General features: G+C 52.2%; 1 protein-coding gene across 1 annotated transcript; it reads right to left on the bottom strand.

Moving 5' to 3' along the window:
* Positions 1 to 412: 412 nt before the first annotated feature.
* Positions 413 to 10254, bottom strand: SIGLEC11 (sialic acid binding Ig like lectin 11). The gene is made up of 9 exons (XM_024566335.4): positions 10104 to 10254; positions 9632 to 10012; positions 9231 to 9506; positions 9031 to 9078; positions 6016 to 6273; positions 5647 to 5931; positions 5342 to 5438; positions 4956 to 5037; positions 413 to 3458 (listed from the first exon to the last, which is right to left on the bottom strand). Exons 1-9 carry the CDS (start codon positions 10252 to 10254, stop codon positions 3267 to 3269), a joined length of 1770 nt encoding a protein of 589 aa, XP_024422103.3. The 3' UTR covers positions 413 to 3266.
* Between the last annotated feature and the right edge of the window lie 6632 nt (positions 10255 to 16886).

Below are 16886 nucleotides of genomic sequence, written 5' to 3'. Positions count from 1 at the left end.
TTCATTCATCCTTCCTTTCATTCAACAAATATTCGACAGGCACAGGCATGGTGCCGCACGGAGGATTCTGGTGAACAAGACGCAGGCAGGTGGTGGGAGCCCGTTCTCTGTCCCCTACACCTCGACTGACCCAAAATGAAACTGTGGCCCAAAGTTAATCAGACATTTGTGGTGCTGGTGCTGGTGGTAGGGTGGTAAACCATTTTTGCCACAGGACACCTCTGAGCCTTCAGTGAAGGCAGGTGGGGTGTGTCTGCAGGAGGGCCCCAGAGGCAGCTGGGAGTCATTTCCCTTTGCTTAGGAAACAGACTTGCTTCTAAGGCAATTATGAGTGGAATCCCTGCCAGGTGAGGCTTCAGAAACAATGGCAAGCATTTGCAGAGACTCTTACTGGTGTTAAAAAAAAAAAAATTCATCTGAGGAAATGCGAAGATCTTACTGACTTTATTCAATGGCTCGTGAATCAAGCAATATCTCATAAGGCAGATAGAAAGGAGCTCCAAGGAACCGTACAAAGTGAAAGATTTACAGGCTGAAGGGACCAGGAATGAGGAAGTTATACGAGGCCAAAAAGCAGGTTGGTTATTGAAAGGTCACCTTCCTGGGGGGACACAGGGGTCTGTCAGGCAGGTGACCACATTAGTGCTCATCAGGTGATTCCTGATTGGTTCAAGATTCCATTTCTGGGAAGGAGACAGTCATTTAGTCTTGATTTACTGACTTGGGGCTTAGCATAAGTGACTCCATTTTGGGCCTGTTTTTTCATTTTTAACACTAAGTTGGAAGTTAATGGGAAAATTTTTACTGCTTCTGATGGAGATACTACAAATACAAATGATGGGTGAAACAGTCCAGTTAAAAAAATGGGCAAAGGCTGGCTGGTGTAGTTCAGTGAATTGAGTGCCGGCCTGCAAGCCAAAGGGTCGCCAGTTCAATTCCCAGCCAGGGTACGTGCCTGGGTTTCGAGCCAGGTCCTCAGTGGGGGACACACGAGAGGCAACCACACATTGATGTTTCTCTCCCTCTTTCTCCCTCCCTTCCCCTCTGTCTAAAAATAAATAAATACATACATACATAAAAAATGAGCAAAGGACCTGAATAGACACTTCTCCAAAGAGGACATACAGAGGGCCCATAGACATATGAAAAAATGCTCAAGGTCACTAATCATCAGAGAGATGCAAGTTAAAACCACAATGAGATACCACTTCACACTGGTGAGAATGGCCATCATCAATAAATCAACAAACAACAAGAACTGGAGAGGATGTGGAGAAAAGGGAACCCTAGTGCACTGTTGGTGGGAATGCAGGCTGGTGCAGCCACTGTGGAAAACAGTGTGGAATTTCCTCAAAAAATTAAAAATGGAACTGCCTTTTGACCCAGCAATTCCACTGCTGGGAATATATCCTAAGAACCCTGAAATATCAATTCAAAAGAATATAAGCATCCCTGTGTTCACTGCAGTGTTATTTACAATAGCTGTGATCTGGAAACACCCAAAGGGCCTATGAACAGGTGAGTGGATCAAATAGCCGTGATACATTTACACATGAGAATACTACTCAGCCGTAAAAAAGAAGGAATTACCTTGTGCAGCAGTGTAGAGGGACCTGGAGACTATTATGCTAACTGAAATAAGCCAGTCAGAGAAAGACAAATACCATATGATCTCATTCATAAGTGAAATCTAATGAACAAAGTAAACTAATGAGCAAAATAGAATCAGAAGCATGGATACATGGAGCAGACTGACATCTGTAAGAGGGGAGGGGGACGTGGGGGCTGGTTGAAAAAGGAGAAGGGACTAGACAAAGAACATATATGGCCCATGGCCATGGGATTGCCTGAGGGAGGAGCTGAGTGGAGGGGGACAAAGGGGGGAAAATTGGGACAATTTGAATAGAAAAACAATAAAATATTTTTAAAATAATAAAAATAAAAAAGCTAAAAAAATGATGATCAGTGTTTGTGAAAATGTAGACTTGCTTATTCAAAGTAGAAGCACAGCGTGAATAACTCTATGGAAGGTCCATAATGCTGCTGGGACAGCATCTAATGGCTTTGATATTGACATGGAAGTAATTGGCTTGATATTGTTCTCTCAGCCTTTCTACTGAGCAGTTAAAGGATTTTTATGATGGGTTGCAATTCACTATTCTTCAATTCTCCCATTCAAAACCCCAGTGGCTCATTTTGCCCTGGTTGGGGAGGGAGAAAGAGAGGGAGAGAAACATTAATATGTGGTTGCCCTCAAGTGTCCCCAGCTGGGGACCTGGCCAGCAACCCAGGAATGTGCCCTGACTGGGAATCGAACCGGGAACCCTTTGGTTTGCTGGCCGGTGCTCAGTCCACTGAGCCACACCAGCCAAGACACAAAGGTGTTAACTTTATGCTAAAGCCTGTTCACTGAGTTGGCTCAGCGCACTCGTGTTTTCTTATTGATGGAAACCGCGGGGGGAAACTCAAATCAATGCAAAAGCGGACAAAATAAGTTGGATGTGACCACTGTCAAAACTAATTACAAAGTAAATGGAACATAGACTGTAACAGCAAGGAATTTTATAAGCAAATTCTGCAAAAAGAAACTGTTAAGGAGAACCAAACAGCGTCAGGGGCATAGAATGAAAGAAAGGTGTGTCATTAGATAAGCTATCACTTCGTTCAGAGAACCAGGGAGTGATTTTGTGTGTGCTACAATAAACAAATGGGGTCTCTAGAAAGTTCGCTCTGAGAGACCAGTGTGCAGTGGCCACGCCCCGGAGGTGGTCCCTGTGGAGGGGAAGGGTTGGAGGCAGGTAGAGCACAACTGCATTGCCGCCCAGCAACAGCCTCGCCCAGGCCTTCAGGGAGCCCTGGAGCTGAAACAGCTCTGCAGGGTGGTCCTTATCTGGGCCAGGATGCCAGGCCCCTTATGCCAGGCGGGCTGCCCTGAGAAGACGCGTGACCTCAGGCGCCCGGCGCTATGCGCACGCGCACCTGTCCAGCGCTTTACTGTTAATTATTGCCTCCACGCCCCACCACAGCCCTGCGAGTTAGGCTTCTTGTGTCCACGCTACAGAGGGGAGACTGAGAAGTGACGTGACGTGCTCGAACTCGTGCTCCTGATTGGTGACGGGGCTGAAATTTGAGCCCAGTCCCGCCCATCACCACACCCGCGGGACACCCCTGCAGTTGTTAGCTCGTTCTCAGGAATTGTCCCTGATGTCTCCCTTCCCGGAGAAGCCCTGGGTCTTCCAGCCACAGGTCGCCGGAGCTGGGGGTCCTTATTCGCGGATCTTGATCTCTGCGTACTCGGTGGAGCTGGTGGCCTCCTGGTCCGGACGCTCCCAGGGCCTCAGCCCCTGGAAGCTGAGGGAGGCGTAATGGAGCTCGTGCTCCTCCCCCGAGGTGGGCGCGGCCGCCGCCGGGGCCGGGTGGTCTCCGTAGCTGCCTGGCGGGCACTTAAGCTGGTAACCCTGAGTGGAGAGGAGGAAAGGGGGTCAAATTAGGATAATGGGGGCTGGGAGACAGCGAGGGACCTGGAAACTGAGCAAATTAGTCTTTCATCTAATCACTGATACTGGTGGAGCCCCCATTCATTCATGCAGTCAACAAACTTTTGAGAGTAATAATGTCTAGACCTTAGTAATCAATTGCCAGCCTCCTAGATTCCTCGCAACAATCCACTTGGTGACGCTATCGTTATTCTCCTGTATCAGGTGGAGAAACTGAGGCTAAGTAAATACCCCAAAATCACACATTTAGTTGGTACAGCCAAGATACATGCCTGGGTCTCTCTGGCTTCAGTGCCTGCTGCCTTGTGGGACAGCTTCCCTGTGCCAGGCCCTGCATATTCATTGGGGAATGAAGCAGACACCATCCCTGACCTCCCTTCAGCTTGCAGTAGGGGAAGCAGCCATTAAGGGAGTAGTTAATTATATTACTCTCTAACTGCAAATTGCACAGGCGGCGTGAGAAGGGCAGGAATTTGCTCAGGCCTGGACTGCCCTCAGGGACCACCAAGCATTTCAGAGGTTCAAGCAAATGCATTCGTGAAATTATCTTACGAACCCTACAAAGGATGTCACAGTAAAGGGTTAACCTCGCCCAAAGAAAAGTTTGGCCCTTTGCCAGCAGCACCTGGGAAAGAACCTCTAAGCCCTTGGAATGTCCTGCCTGACAAGAGTGTCTTTGTTCACCTGGGACCTTGGGCCAGGCCAGGCAGCCCATGGACGGATGGTGAGGGCTTGGGCCACGTGGCATCAGCTTGACCTCGGCAGGGGACAGAGACTGAGTTCAGCTCCCTGGGCGGTCAGCCATGCCTCCCTGACCGACCCCCAATTAAAACTGGACACTGAGGCTCAGGTGGACTTCCCTGGTGGGCATACCCCATGTGTGTTTCACACATGGCTGCTGGGAGAAGTAAGCGCTGTCCTCGTGAATCCCCTGGGAGAGGCTGCGGTGGGAGCTGGTGCCTGTTTCTCCTGGACCCTCCCCAGGCACCCCTCCCCTCGGCTGAGTTTAGTCCACAGCCTTTGGCTGTAATGAACTGTAACTATGAATGAAACAACTTTTCTGAGTTCTGTGAGCCCTTCTGCTGAGTTATGGAACATGACTTGGGGACCCCTCGACTTGTAGTAGACAATTATTTGGGGGATCCCTCTGACATCCTGTGCCGGGGAGGAGAGACAAGAAGGAGGGGGAAGTGGGGCTGTGGGGGCAGGGAGGGACCCACGGGACCAGAACACATGCAGTACAATGGACAGGTCCTTGGCTCAGGGATAGGAAACGGGGAGCAGAGGGGAGGGGGCCCCCCGGGTCACTGGCCTGGGTGACTGAGTTAAGAGGGACCAAAGAGGAAAAGCCTATTTGGGGCATGATGATCATCTTAAGGCATCAAGACAGAGGAGGCCATGGCCACCTTGGGGAGGTGGCCAGAGGGGATTCCGGTGGAGAGAGGGCCCACGACTCACCCAGGAGGTGGGACCCAGCAGGGAGGGGGCATCCTTCCCACCAGCTGGAGCCTCAGGCACATCCTTCCTGCGGGTCTTCACTCTGAAGGGGAGGCCGGGACCTTTCAGGAGCCTGCCTGGCTGAGAGCTTGGAGTGGGACCACTGTCATCGTCCCCCCCACCCCCAAGAGGCTGGAAGGGCTGCCCAAAGCTGGGATTGGGGGACATACCTAGGCAGATGACTTTCATAATAAGAGCAGGTGCCCTTCTCGGGTGGCTGGGATCGGGGTGAGAAAGGACCCTGTTCTGGTTCTTCAAGCCGCCGCCCAGGGTGGGGCCATCTGGGATTTCAGGACCCAGACCCCCTCCAACCCCTACCCTCGCCCTCCCTCCGGGGCCACACTCACTTGAAGAAGATGAAGCAGAGGCAGAGGCTGAGCAGACAAGCGACACCAGCTCCCCCGACAGCCCCCAGGAGGAATGCTTTCCCAAGCTCAGGCCTCCCTGCAGACCAGTGGGATTTGGGGTGACTCCCCTCGAAGCCCCAGACCCTCTGCCCCTTCCTCCCACGGAACCTGAGTTCTCCCGTCCTTACCGGACTCTGCCCCCGATCACTTCCTCCCTCTCATCCCTTCCTGTCGAGCCGCTGCCCCTCTCCGCAACTCCATCCTCCCTCTTTCTCCCTCGCCTCCGCACCCAGCAGGCCCCTGACCTGGCAGCAGCAGGATACTCGCGCTCTGGGCCCCGTGGGCATTCTCTGCCTCGCAGCTGAGTGTGAGGCCTGCGCTGAGCCCCGCGCGGAGGCTCAGGGAGCTGTTGGCCCAGGGTCCCGCGGAGCTGGAGATGATCGTGTAGGAGGCGTTGCTGGGGTTCCCCTCCAACAGCCGCTCCCCCAGCCGCCAGCACAGCGAGGAGGCCGGCTGGGCTCGGGAAGAGCAGCTGCAGCGCACACTCTCGTCTTCCCAGGAGCAGGAGGGTCCCAGCAGCCGTGGGGGGTCTGTGGGGAGCGAGGAGAAAGGTCAGCGGTGCCTCTTCCCGCCCAGGGCCCAGGTGCCCTGCCCCCAGGTGTCCCCCCACTCACAGTGCACCAAGAGCCGCAGGGAGACCAGCAGGGAGCCCCGCGGGTGCTGAGCTCTGCAGGAGAATTCGCCTTCATGCCCCGACTCTACCCGGCGTAGCTGCAGGACCCCGGGGTTCCAGGGCTGTGAGGGGCTCAGGGTCCGGCTGCCCTGAGCCCAGCTCAGTGTGGCGGGAGGGTTGGCATCGGCGACACAGAGCAGGCGCAGAGAGTCCCCTTCCCGGACTGGAAGAGATGAGCCATTCCCCACGTATTCCGGCTCTGAGGAGAGGGAGCAGGAGGGAGAGCTGAGCCCAGGCCTGTAGCTCCCCAGGCTTCCACCTACTTCTCTCTCCTTTACTTTTTTTTTTTTTTTTTAAGTTGGGAAGGGATCGCCACAGATAAGTTTTCCCGAGCAGCTTTATTGAGATACATAATTCACGTGCAGTACAACTCCTTGTACACACATCACTACTATCGACTTAGAACATTTTCATCAGCCCCCCCCCAAAAGAAACCGTGCACACACACCTCCACTGCCTCCCCGCATCCTCCCATCCCCCGATCCCCATGCCACCCCTGACCTGTTCTCTGTCTCTACCAATCTGGGCATCGCATGTAAATAGAGTCAAACTCTGTGGCATCTACCTCCAGCTTCTTTCACTCAGCGTGGCATTTCCCAGGCTTCATCCCTGTCCATGGCCGAATCACATCCCCCATATGGATGGACCACATTTTGTTTCTTCATCCATCCATCCGCTGCCGAACACGGAAGCTGTGCCTTGACTTCTTCGAGGAGCCGCCCTGGTCCACATTTCTCTCCTTCCTGAACTGCACAGTGCCCTCATTCAAGTGCCCAACAACACTGAAGCATCCTTCAAGGCGCCTCAGGACCTCATATCTACCTCTTCCTCTCCTTCCCCCAGTTACCTCGGGACAAGCAGGGTGTTGACAGATTACATTCTAAAATTTGCAGAGGAGCCCTGGCTGGTGTGGCTCAGTGGATTGAGTGCCAGCCCTTGAACCAAAGGGTCATCGGTTCGATTCCTAGTCAGGGCACATGCCTGGGTTGCAGGCCAGGTCCCCAGTAGGTGGTGCATGAGAGGCAACCACACATTGATGTTTCCCTCTCTTTTTCCCTCCCTCTCCCTCTCTCTAAAAATAAATAAGTAAAATCTTTAAAAATCACAGAGGAGGAAGGGGTGTTGGGAATGAACTCTGTGGCCCTGGAGCAGCAGCACCCTCCTGGCTCTGGTTAGAGAAATGCAGAAGCTACATTGTCACAAGATCCTGAAGAAGGCTGCAGGCTACGTACAGCTTGAGGAGCAGTGCCCTGGAGAAACGCTGTCCCATGCGCCAGGGGAGCGTTCAAAGCGGCAATACCATGGAAAGCAAACTCAGTAAACAGCTCAAGTGCCCATCAAAGGTGAAATGGAGAACTGGAGTGTGGCTCCTGCACAGCAGAGCAATCCAGAGACAAGGAGACACAGGAATTATAGCGACGAGCCGCAAGGATGAATGTCAAGGACATGGGGTGGAGCCACAGCAAAAAAAGGCAACTGTGACCCCACACTAGTCGTATTAGCCACGGAGGTGGAAGCAACTCCAGTGTTCCATCAGCAGATGCAGGGAGAAATCCGTGGTGGTCCATCCATGCCATGGAATAGTATTCAGCCGTATAAAAGGAACTTTTTGAAGACATCACTCTAAGTGAAAGAAGCCAGATGCAAAAGACCACATACTGGGTGATTCCATCTGTATAAAATATTCAGAACAAGCAGATTCATGGAGACAGAAAGCAGATTAGTAGTTGCCTGGGGCTGGAGAAAGGGGGAAAAGGAAGGGGCTGTTCCTAGGCACAGGGCTTCCTTTGGGAGGGATGAAAGTGTTTTGAAACCAGATAGAGGCAGCGGCTGTTCAACATTGTGAATGTCCAAAATGCCACTGAAGTGTTCACTTTACAATGGCTACTTTTATGCTGCGTGAATGTCATTTTAAACAAAAGTAAAAAATTAAAAGGTCAGACAGGAACACACGTCTCAGTCCTATTCATATAAAGCTTTCAAACCATGGTGAATTAAACATTGTGTAGAGATTCAAACGTATTTGAGGGGTTTTTTCTAAGATTTTATTTATTTATTTTTAGAGAGAGGGGAAGGGAGGGAGAAAGAGAGGGAGAGAACATCAGTGTGTGAGAGATACATTGACCAGTTGCCTCTCACATGCTCCCAGCTGGGGACCTGGCCCACAACCCAGGCATGTGCCCTGACTGGGAATTGAACCAGTGACCTTTCAGTTCACAGGCTGGCACTCAATCCACTGAACCACACCGGCCAGGGCAGATTCAAACATATTTGGTAAAATTATAAGAACACAGTAGCATGCCCTGGCCAGTGTGGCTCAGTTGGTTGGGTGTCATCCCGCAAAGTGAAAGGTCACAGTTTCAGTTCCTGGTCAGGACACATGCCTAGGTTTCAGGCATGGTCCCTGTTGGGGGGGTTGGGGGGGGTGGTCTGGAGGCATGTACGAAAGGCAACCAATCGATATATGGCTCCTTCTCTTTCTCCCTCCATTCCCCTGTCTCTAACAACCCTCCCTCCCTCTCCTTCTTCTCTCTAAAAGCAACGAAAAACATCCTCCAGTGAGGATAAAAATAATAATAGTAGGAATGTGGCTGTGTTCATTCACTTGATTGTGGCGATCTTTTTGCAGTGTGAATGGATATTACATTATCACGTTGTACATTTTAAATGCATGTAATTTACTCCTCAATTATACTTGAACCAAAACTAAAGTAAAATAAAGTACAAAGAATAGTAACAAGGGCGTAAACGGCAAAGGGGCATTTAGGAGGCTCCAAAGGGAGAGAGTGGCTGTCCTGTTTCTTATTCTGGGTGGCGCATCTATTTGACAAATCGTCTCTGCACAGAATGAATAGTAAGTTAAAACAATGTGTCAGCGTGAGCTGGGTGCCTGCCATCTCTGCGACCTTCCAGGGTTGGGCCTTGAGCCCTGGGGGGAGGGAACATCCCGGCTTACCTGTGGGGCTTCCTCCGAAGACGCTGACGGTCAGGTTCCGTGGAGCGTCTGGACAAGGAGACACAGCAAGGAATGGAGTCAGAGCTGGCCCTTCCCCAGCCATCCACCCCAGGAGACACAGAAATGAGAAGTGGAAGACAGCGAAGCCTGTGCCCTTCCTGCAGCCCCTCCCCCACCCGGCATCCCGGCTCCGCACTCACAGGACACGTTGAGCGTGAGGGTCTTCTCCCTGCTCACACTAGTCCTGGGGAAGGTGACCCGACAGGTGAGGTTGGTGCCGTGGTCCTGCGGGCCGGGGGTGAGCAGGATCTTTGAAGAGTTAGAGGCTGCCTGGTCCAGTCCCAGGGGTCTGACGACCGCCCCCGTCCAGGAAATGGTGAGGGGCCCACAGGCCCCGGGCATGGAGCACGTCAGGTAGGCGGGGCAGCCCGACTCCAGGGGCTCCTTGACGCGGATGTCGGGGGTCTGTGTCAGCTCTGGAAAGGAGAGGCCAGGAGGCTAAACCTCAGAAGGGGACCCCGTTGTGCGCCTCTAAGAGACGCAGCCCAGCCCTGAACTGCAGCGCCTCCCTCTGGTCTATTCCTGTCATTCCACTGCATACCTGTCACGTCCACCGTGACCAGGTTATTTTGGAAACTGTGGTTCGCAGGACCTCTCTCCAATCGGAAATAATACTTTCCACTGTCGCTCTTCTGGGCGTCTGTGATGCTCAGGGAGCAGTTGTTGTCCCCGGGGTCCCCGGAGAAGTAGAATGAAAATCTGGCCTTCCTTCTCACTTTCTTGGTTTTCTTGTTTGTGGCCACAGGAAGTTCTGCTTTGAAATTATTCTTTTTCAGGAACCAGTAGCCATGAGTAGGGGTCGTGTTGTTCCAGTCAGCCGGGGGGTAGGTCACCGTGCAGGGCACGAGGACACACAGGCCCTCCTGCACCGTCACCGATTCTGGGACTTGCAGTTTGTACCCTGGATCCTTCTGCAGGGACCCTGGGGGGGACACAGAGGCTCAGCTGCAACATCAGCCCCCCACCCTGGCGCTGGCCCCAGACCCAGGACCCTTGGCCTTTGTCCCACTCACCTGCCCACAGCAGGGGCAGAAGCAGCTGCAGCATCTCCAGGGTCCCCAGCGCTGGGCCTGTTCCTGGACTATCTGGCTTCTGGACCTGCGTGTCTAGCCTGGAAGGAAGCTCCAACAGGAAGCTTCTGGAGGAGATGGGGGTGGGGACCATCCACAGAAGAGGAACCCCAGGAGCCACAGATGTCCCAGAAGAGCCTCATCTTTGGGCTTCTCCTTTCACAGAGGAAAGTAACAAGGCAGAGAGAGAATGCAGGGTCACCCGGGGCTATTCTCAGGGGCAGGGTGGTCCCAGGAATGGGCTCTTGGGAGCTATTGGAGTGAGGACTCCAGGTGAGGTGCTGGAAGCAGGCATTCATTCATTCATTCATTCATTCCCAGGCACACATCTACTCAAAATAGGAGCTGGAGCAACAAGGAGACTATGACCTCCCAGCTGCTGCCACCAGGGGCCTCACCTTAGGATGACCCCAAAGCCAGGGCCCACCCCCAGGCTCCCTACAGGCACTCCACCTCCTGCCTCCTGCCTCTTGGGGAGGGGGGGAGGGGCTGGCTCTCTAGTCCCCACAGGGCTCCCAGCCCCACAATGAGAAATGGGAGCCAGTAGCACAGGACTGCACACTCCCAAGGGCCTCGCGCCAGGGGTTCGACGTTCTGAAATTGCTGTCTTGAAATTCCTAATAATTTTATCTCTGAATATGTGTTTTGTAAGTGAGGTCTACAGGGATGAGGAGCTTGAACCCCGGGTACTGGAACCTTGGGTTCCATGCTTCTGCCACCTTCATGCCTGCTTAATCCCCGAGACGGGTCCTAGGCCCCGCTCCGACCTGGGCACAGAGGGGGCCAGGTCACACTCAGTGGAGAGGGAGGAGTCCTGGGCACCTGTGAGGGTCTGCACCACCCACCCTCAGTCAAGCCCGAAGACCCGAACATTAGCTAGTACATAAAAAACACTGAACAAGCCCTGGCCAGGTAGTTCATTGCTTAGAGCATCGTCTCAATACGCCAAGGTTGCAGGTTTGGTCTCCAGTCAGGACATGTACAGAAACAACCAATGAATGCATAAATAAGTGGAACAGCAAATCAATCTCTCTCTCTCTCTCTCCCTCTCTCCCACCCCACCCCCCAATCAATTTTTATAAAAACACTGAAGAGTCCTGGCTGGTGTGGCTCAGTAGGTTGAGCACCAGCCTGCAAACCGGAAGGTTGCTGGTTCAATTCCCAGTCAGGGCACACGCCAGGGTTGTGGTCAAGGTCTCCAATAGGGGGCGCACGAGAGCCAGTTGATTGATGTCTATCTTGCATATTGATGTTTCTTTCACTCCTTTCCCCTATCTCTAAACAACAACAACAACAACAACAAAAATGCTGAACAAAATCTGATCCGTCCCCACAATACAGTATTATTCAGCCATAAAAGGAACAAAGCTCTGATCCATGCTACAACCTGAGTGACGTTCAAATCCTATGCGAAGTGAAAGAAGCCAGACACAAAAGGCCACACACTGTGTGATTCCGCTTATAAATGAAATGTCCAGAATAGGCAAATCCATGGAGACAGGAAGTAGATTAGCGTTGCCTGAGGCTGGAGGAGGGGGAACGAGGAGGGACTGTTAATGGGTATAGGGTCTTCTTCTGGGGTGATGGAAAAGTTCTGGAACTAGATAGTAGTGATGTTTGCACAATACTATGAATGTACTTAATGCCACTGAATTGTATACTATAAAATGGTTAAAATGGTAGGGTTTTTGTTATATGTATTTTACTACAATTTTTTAAAAGACTTTATTTATTTATTTTTAGACAGAGGGGAAGAGAAGGAGAAAGGGAGAGAGAAACATCACTGGTTGTTTGTCTCTTGCACACCCCCTACTGGGGATCTGGCCTGAAACCCAGGCATGTGCCCTGACTGGGAATCAAACCAGCAACCCTTTGGTTCACAGGCCAGCACTCAATCCACTGAGCCACATCAGCCCAAGTTCCAGTGTCTCTGATAAGGATGCTAATCCTATGCATCAGAGCCCCATCCTTATGACCTCATGTAATCTTAATTACCTCTAAAGACCTTAGCTCCAAATGCAGTCAAATTGGGGGTTAGGGCTTCAATAATGTGCATTCTTGCACATTATTGTCCCAAATGTGCATTTGGAGGAGGGAGGACAATTCAATCCGTAGCGCTGGGAGAACTCAGCATTGCCCACGTGACTCCACTAGGAGAGATGACCAGAAGCTTGAGCCTGGTCTGTCCCGACTGTGCCCCATACACCTTTTCCCTTTGCAGATTTTAATCTGTATCCTTTTGCTGTGATAACCCATAATAGTTTCCTTTAGTTCACAAAGTTCTTCCAGGGAGTCATCAAACCTCAAGGAGTTCTTGGGGGCTTCCAGAATAGTCTGTTCCCCTCCTCAGGCTGTGGTGCAGGAAGCCATTGTTTCCCTAAGTGGAGGCTATGTGGCCAGCTGCCTGGGTCTGTGGACTCTGCGGACCAGGGCTCCGCATCCTTGGTGCACCCCCTGTTGGACGTGCGGTAGTCGCTCCCAAGGGCTCAGAGCTTGTCTCAGTTGGAAAGTTGCTGACCAGGGAAACTGCTGAGTATCACAAACACACAGAAGGAAATGGTGTGAGTGCAATCCAGAACTGCACCGAAAAAAGCATCAGTTCCTTTCCATCTGTAACCACTTCCTCACTTCTCAGCCACGAGTCTCTCAAACATAAGGTGACTTTTACTTTTTTAACTGAATGGTCCCAGGTGGTTACACAGGGACACCACGCTGCGTCAGCAGAGCACATCTACAACCCATGGTCTATCAACCCAAGGTCTTTGCATCCCCTGCCTGTCCCTCCTCTTGCCTTTGCTGTGCGGTCCACTGCCCAGCCTGGGCCCCTGGGGAAGGGCCTTAGGAGGGGCAGGCTCTGTGGAGAAGGGACCCCAGGACCTGCTTTTGACCCAGACATTTGGCTTTGTCTTGGCTTGAGTCAATTTTCCAATTTCTGCAGTATTGCAAAACAGACCCCTAAAACTGCCTTTCTTTCAAAGCAAGTACTCTATTCCTTGCTTTTCTAATAGAGGGCCAGAAAGGATGGGGGTAAGGAGGTCAGCCACTGGCAGGATTCCAGGGACCCCTGAGGACGTGGCATTGACACATAGGGATGTGGAGAACCACAGAGTCACCCAAACTCAGGAAGAGTCCAGCGGAGGAGAGAAGCCCTGTTGTTTTTCTTCTGCAGGAGACACCATTGCCTCTGGGTCTCCTTGGCCTGAAAAGCAGGTGTGTGTGTGTGTGTGTCTCTTTGCACCTGTGCATCTGCCTGTGGGTGTGCATGTCTGTGCCCCTGAGTGTGTATTTTGTGCTTGTGTGTCCACATGGTGTGGGCGCAGGGGCACATGTGGTGGCATTGGAAACCAGCCTCATAGGTTAATAGTGGGAGGGACCCTTGTACCTTGGGTGCCTCACTGAGGATTCGGGTGGTTGTTCTGCAGCAGCAGGAGCCATTACTGTGTTTAAGCAGGAGAGTTGTACTTATAGGAATGAAAACATTAAGTGGTCCTGCAGAGCCTTTTCATCCGCTGTGCAAGACCTGGGAGTGAGGGCCCCAGCTTCTGGCTCGTTCTGCACAGGGAGACTAACTTCTTCCAGTCTTGGAAGGGTTATCTCTGCACCTGATCTGGGTCACCCTGCAGGCTGACCTAGGTGCAGGAGAGCTGAATCCTCAGCCCCTCACAGCCCTCCAACCCTGGCATCCTGGAGCTGCCCCAGGCGGCATTGGGGCATGAAGGTGCATTCACCTGGTGAGTTCAGGCACGTGAGCTGGGCGAACCTGGCCCGCAGATGCTGAGTAAGTCAGCAGGTGACTTCCCCAGGCTCCTCCCAGGGTCTGGCTGTGCTCCTGGGGGCTGAGGGACTGGGAGGGGCTCCGACCAAGTGCAGGGATGGGATCTGTAGGGCTGCGGTGACAGGACATTGCCCCGAGAGAGGAAGGGAGTAGCGAGGGATGGGACTGAGAGTGTTTCTCTCTCCTCCCACAGACAGGATCGAAGAAAACACCAGATTCCAGGTGGAGGATTCAAGAAGACAGCGTTTGTGATAGGTTGTCCATACCAGGCCCTTCAAGGTGTTTTACGAAAATTAATTCATTTAGTGCTCACGACAACCCTATGAAGTAGGTGCTGTTATTCCCATTTTATAGCAGAGGAAACAGGCACACAGAGGCTGAGCAGGCTGCCCAAGGTCACACAGTCAGCCAGGGGCCAGAGGGTACTCCACCGCGGTTTGTCCCGCCCCACACCAGACGGGAGGCCTCCCAGTACTGACGAGGTCGTGGATTTGGGGTCTTGTCTGTCCTCCCCACCTGACGTGGGCTCTGGGAGTGGGGACTTTGGCGCACGGAGGCGTTTAAAGAACAGGTGGAATGAGGAAGGGATGAATGGATCTCAGGATGCCCACATCCCTGTGACCGGAACCCTTCTCTCTGAGCTTTGCTCCGGGATTATATTCGTGGTCAGGGCTTCTGGTCCCAGTAAACGGGATTCCCGGGGAGACGCGGGAGCAGAAGGAAATCACCGCCTGGGACCGCCCGACGAGAGGACGCCGCCAAGCCCGCTTATGGCCGGACACGGGCGCCACCTGGCGGCGGAGTGCTGGAAGACAGTGCTGCCAGAGACCCGAAATATTTGCTTGAGGTCTAGGACAAAGGGAGGTGGATCCGGGGTTCGTGGTCAGTTATGTGGAAATCAGAGTTCGAAGCCGGGGGCCGGCGACCAGTGGCTTCCAAACTTTTCTGGTGCACGGTAAGAAGTCATTTCACGTCAACAGAGTTTCACGAAATACCACTCTGTTCTGCACGTTTTTTAATTCTATTTGATTCCTTCTTAAAATGTTGGTTTTAGAGAGAGGAAAAGAAAGAGATTTCTTGTTATACTTACTTATGCATTCATTGGTTGCTTCTTGTATGTGCCCTGGAGATTGAATCTGCAACCTTGCCATATTGGGATGCTGCTCTACCCAACTGAGCTACCGACCAGGGGTCTCTATTCCTTTTTTTTTTTTTTTTAAAGATTGATTTGACTGATTGATTGATTGTAGAGAGAGAGGAAGGGAGGCAGAGAGAGAGAGGAAGATTGCATGGGCCCTGACTGGGAATCGAACTGGTAACCTTTCAGTTTGCAGGCGGATGCTCAATCCACTGAGCCCATGGCCAGAGCTGTATTCCTATTTTTAAATGCTGATCAAAATCCTTTAATTAGCTCTGGCTGGTGTGGTGTGAACTCGGATCCAGAAATTTCCACTTGCTCCTGCTAGATAGCAACACCAGTCAGGGAGGCATGTTTGAAACTAAGTTCAAACTCTTGAGGGTCCCTGTCCCCCCAGCCATGTGTATCCAGGCTGGACATCCACAGGAAGGCTGAGCTGTGGACAAAAACCTGGAGCCTATTTTTTAAAAATCTTGTCCTGTTCAACACCAAGAGGCGAAGGATAATGAAAAGCTTAGCGTCACCAAATGGGACATCGAAAAGATGACCCTCGCCACAATAAACTGGTACCGTGTTCCCTGTGACTGCTGTCACTTGTTACTCCCAAGTTATTCTCTCGGTTCTGGAGGCCAGGAACCCCAAATCAGGGTGTCAGCAGGGCCACTTCCTCCGCAGGCTCCAGGGGAGGGTCCTTCCCCGCCTCCTCCAGTTCCTGGTGGCTCCTGGTGCTCCCAGGCTTGTGGCTGCATCGCTCCAATCTCTGCCTCCACCCTCGTGTGGCTTCTCCTTTTCTAAGTGTGTCTCTGTATCTTATAAGGACCCTTGTCCTTGGACTTAAGAGCCCAAGATGGCACTTTTCCAAATAAGGTCATATTCATTGATTCTGGGGGTTAGGATATGAACATATCTTTTGAGGGGCCACCAACTCACTAGAGACCCCAAAGGCTAAACTACCAAGGGTGAGCATGAGTTAAACTCATTCCCCCAGTTCCCAGAATAGCAGGAATCAAACAAAAACAAACTGGGGAGGGGTAATGGGAAGCACCTGCTTAATGGGCAGGGGGCTTAGTTGGGGGCGATGGGAATGTTCCGGAACCAGACGGGGGTGACGGTGGCACAGCACTGTGAATGTCCTCAAAGCCACTGCATCACTCACTCACGGTTCTTCATGCAAAACCTAACAACAGTACCTTCCTTTTGCATGAACTGAGATAACGTGTGTAAAATGCTTAAAATTATGCATGGTGAGTGGTAGAGCCTCAACAAATAGATACAGGGCAACGTCCCCACCATGGCTACCAGGCCATCTCTCACTTACCTCCTGACCACCCCTGGGAGGCTTTAATCCGGGGGGGGGGGCCTCCTCCGCACAGGGCTCCCCACAACTCTTGTTGCAGCTGCCCAGCTTTTTTTTTTAATTGTATTTATTTATTTTTAGACAGATGGAAGAGAGGGAGAGAGACATCAATGTGTGGTTGCCTCTCACATGCCCCCCTACTGAGGACCTGGCTGGCAACCCAGGCATGTGCCCTGACTGGGAACTGAACCAGCAACCCTTCGGTTTGCAGGATGGCGCTCAGTCCATTGAGCCACACCAGCCAGGGCCAGCTGTTGTTGTTGTCGTGTCAGCTTTTTTGGTGTGTGTGACAAGCAAGCACCGTGGAGAGGGGGCACCTTTGGCAATGCTTTCTTTTGCTGTCTACGCAAGTAATTAAGGGTCTGAATCTAAAAGTGGGTGTTGTGTTGTTACCATTCAGTCAGTCCTGCCTTGGCCTTGGCCGTGTGCCACATGTGTGGGCCTGACCATAAGTAT

Source organism: Desmodus rotundus, chromosome 12, assembly GCF_022682495.2.
Source record: "Desmodus rotundus isolate HL8 chromosome 12, HLdesRot8A.1, whole genome shotgun sequence".
NCBI classification, from domain to species: Eukaryota; Metazoa; Chordata; class Mammalia; order Chiroptera; family Phyllostomidae; genus Desmodus; species Desmodus rotundus.
Note: the sequence above shows the minus strand (reverse complement) of the source record. Positions and strands in the feature narration are given on the sequence as shown.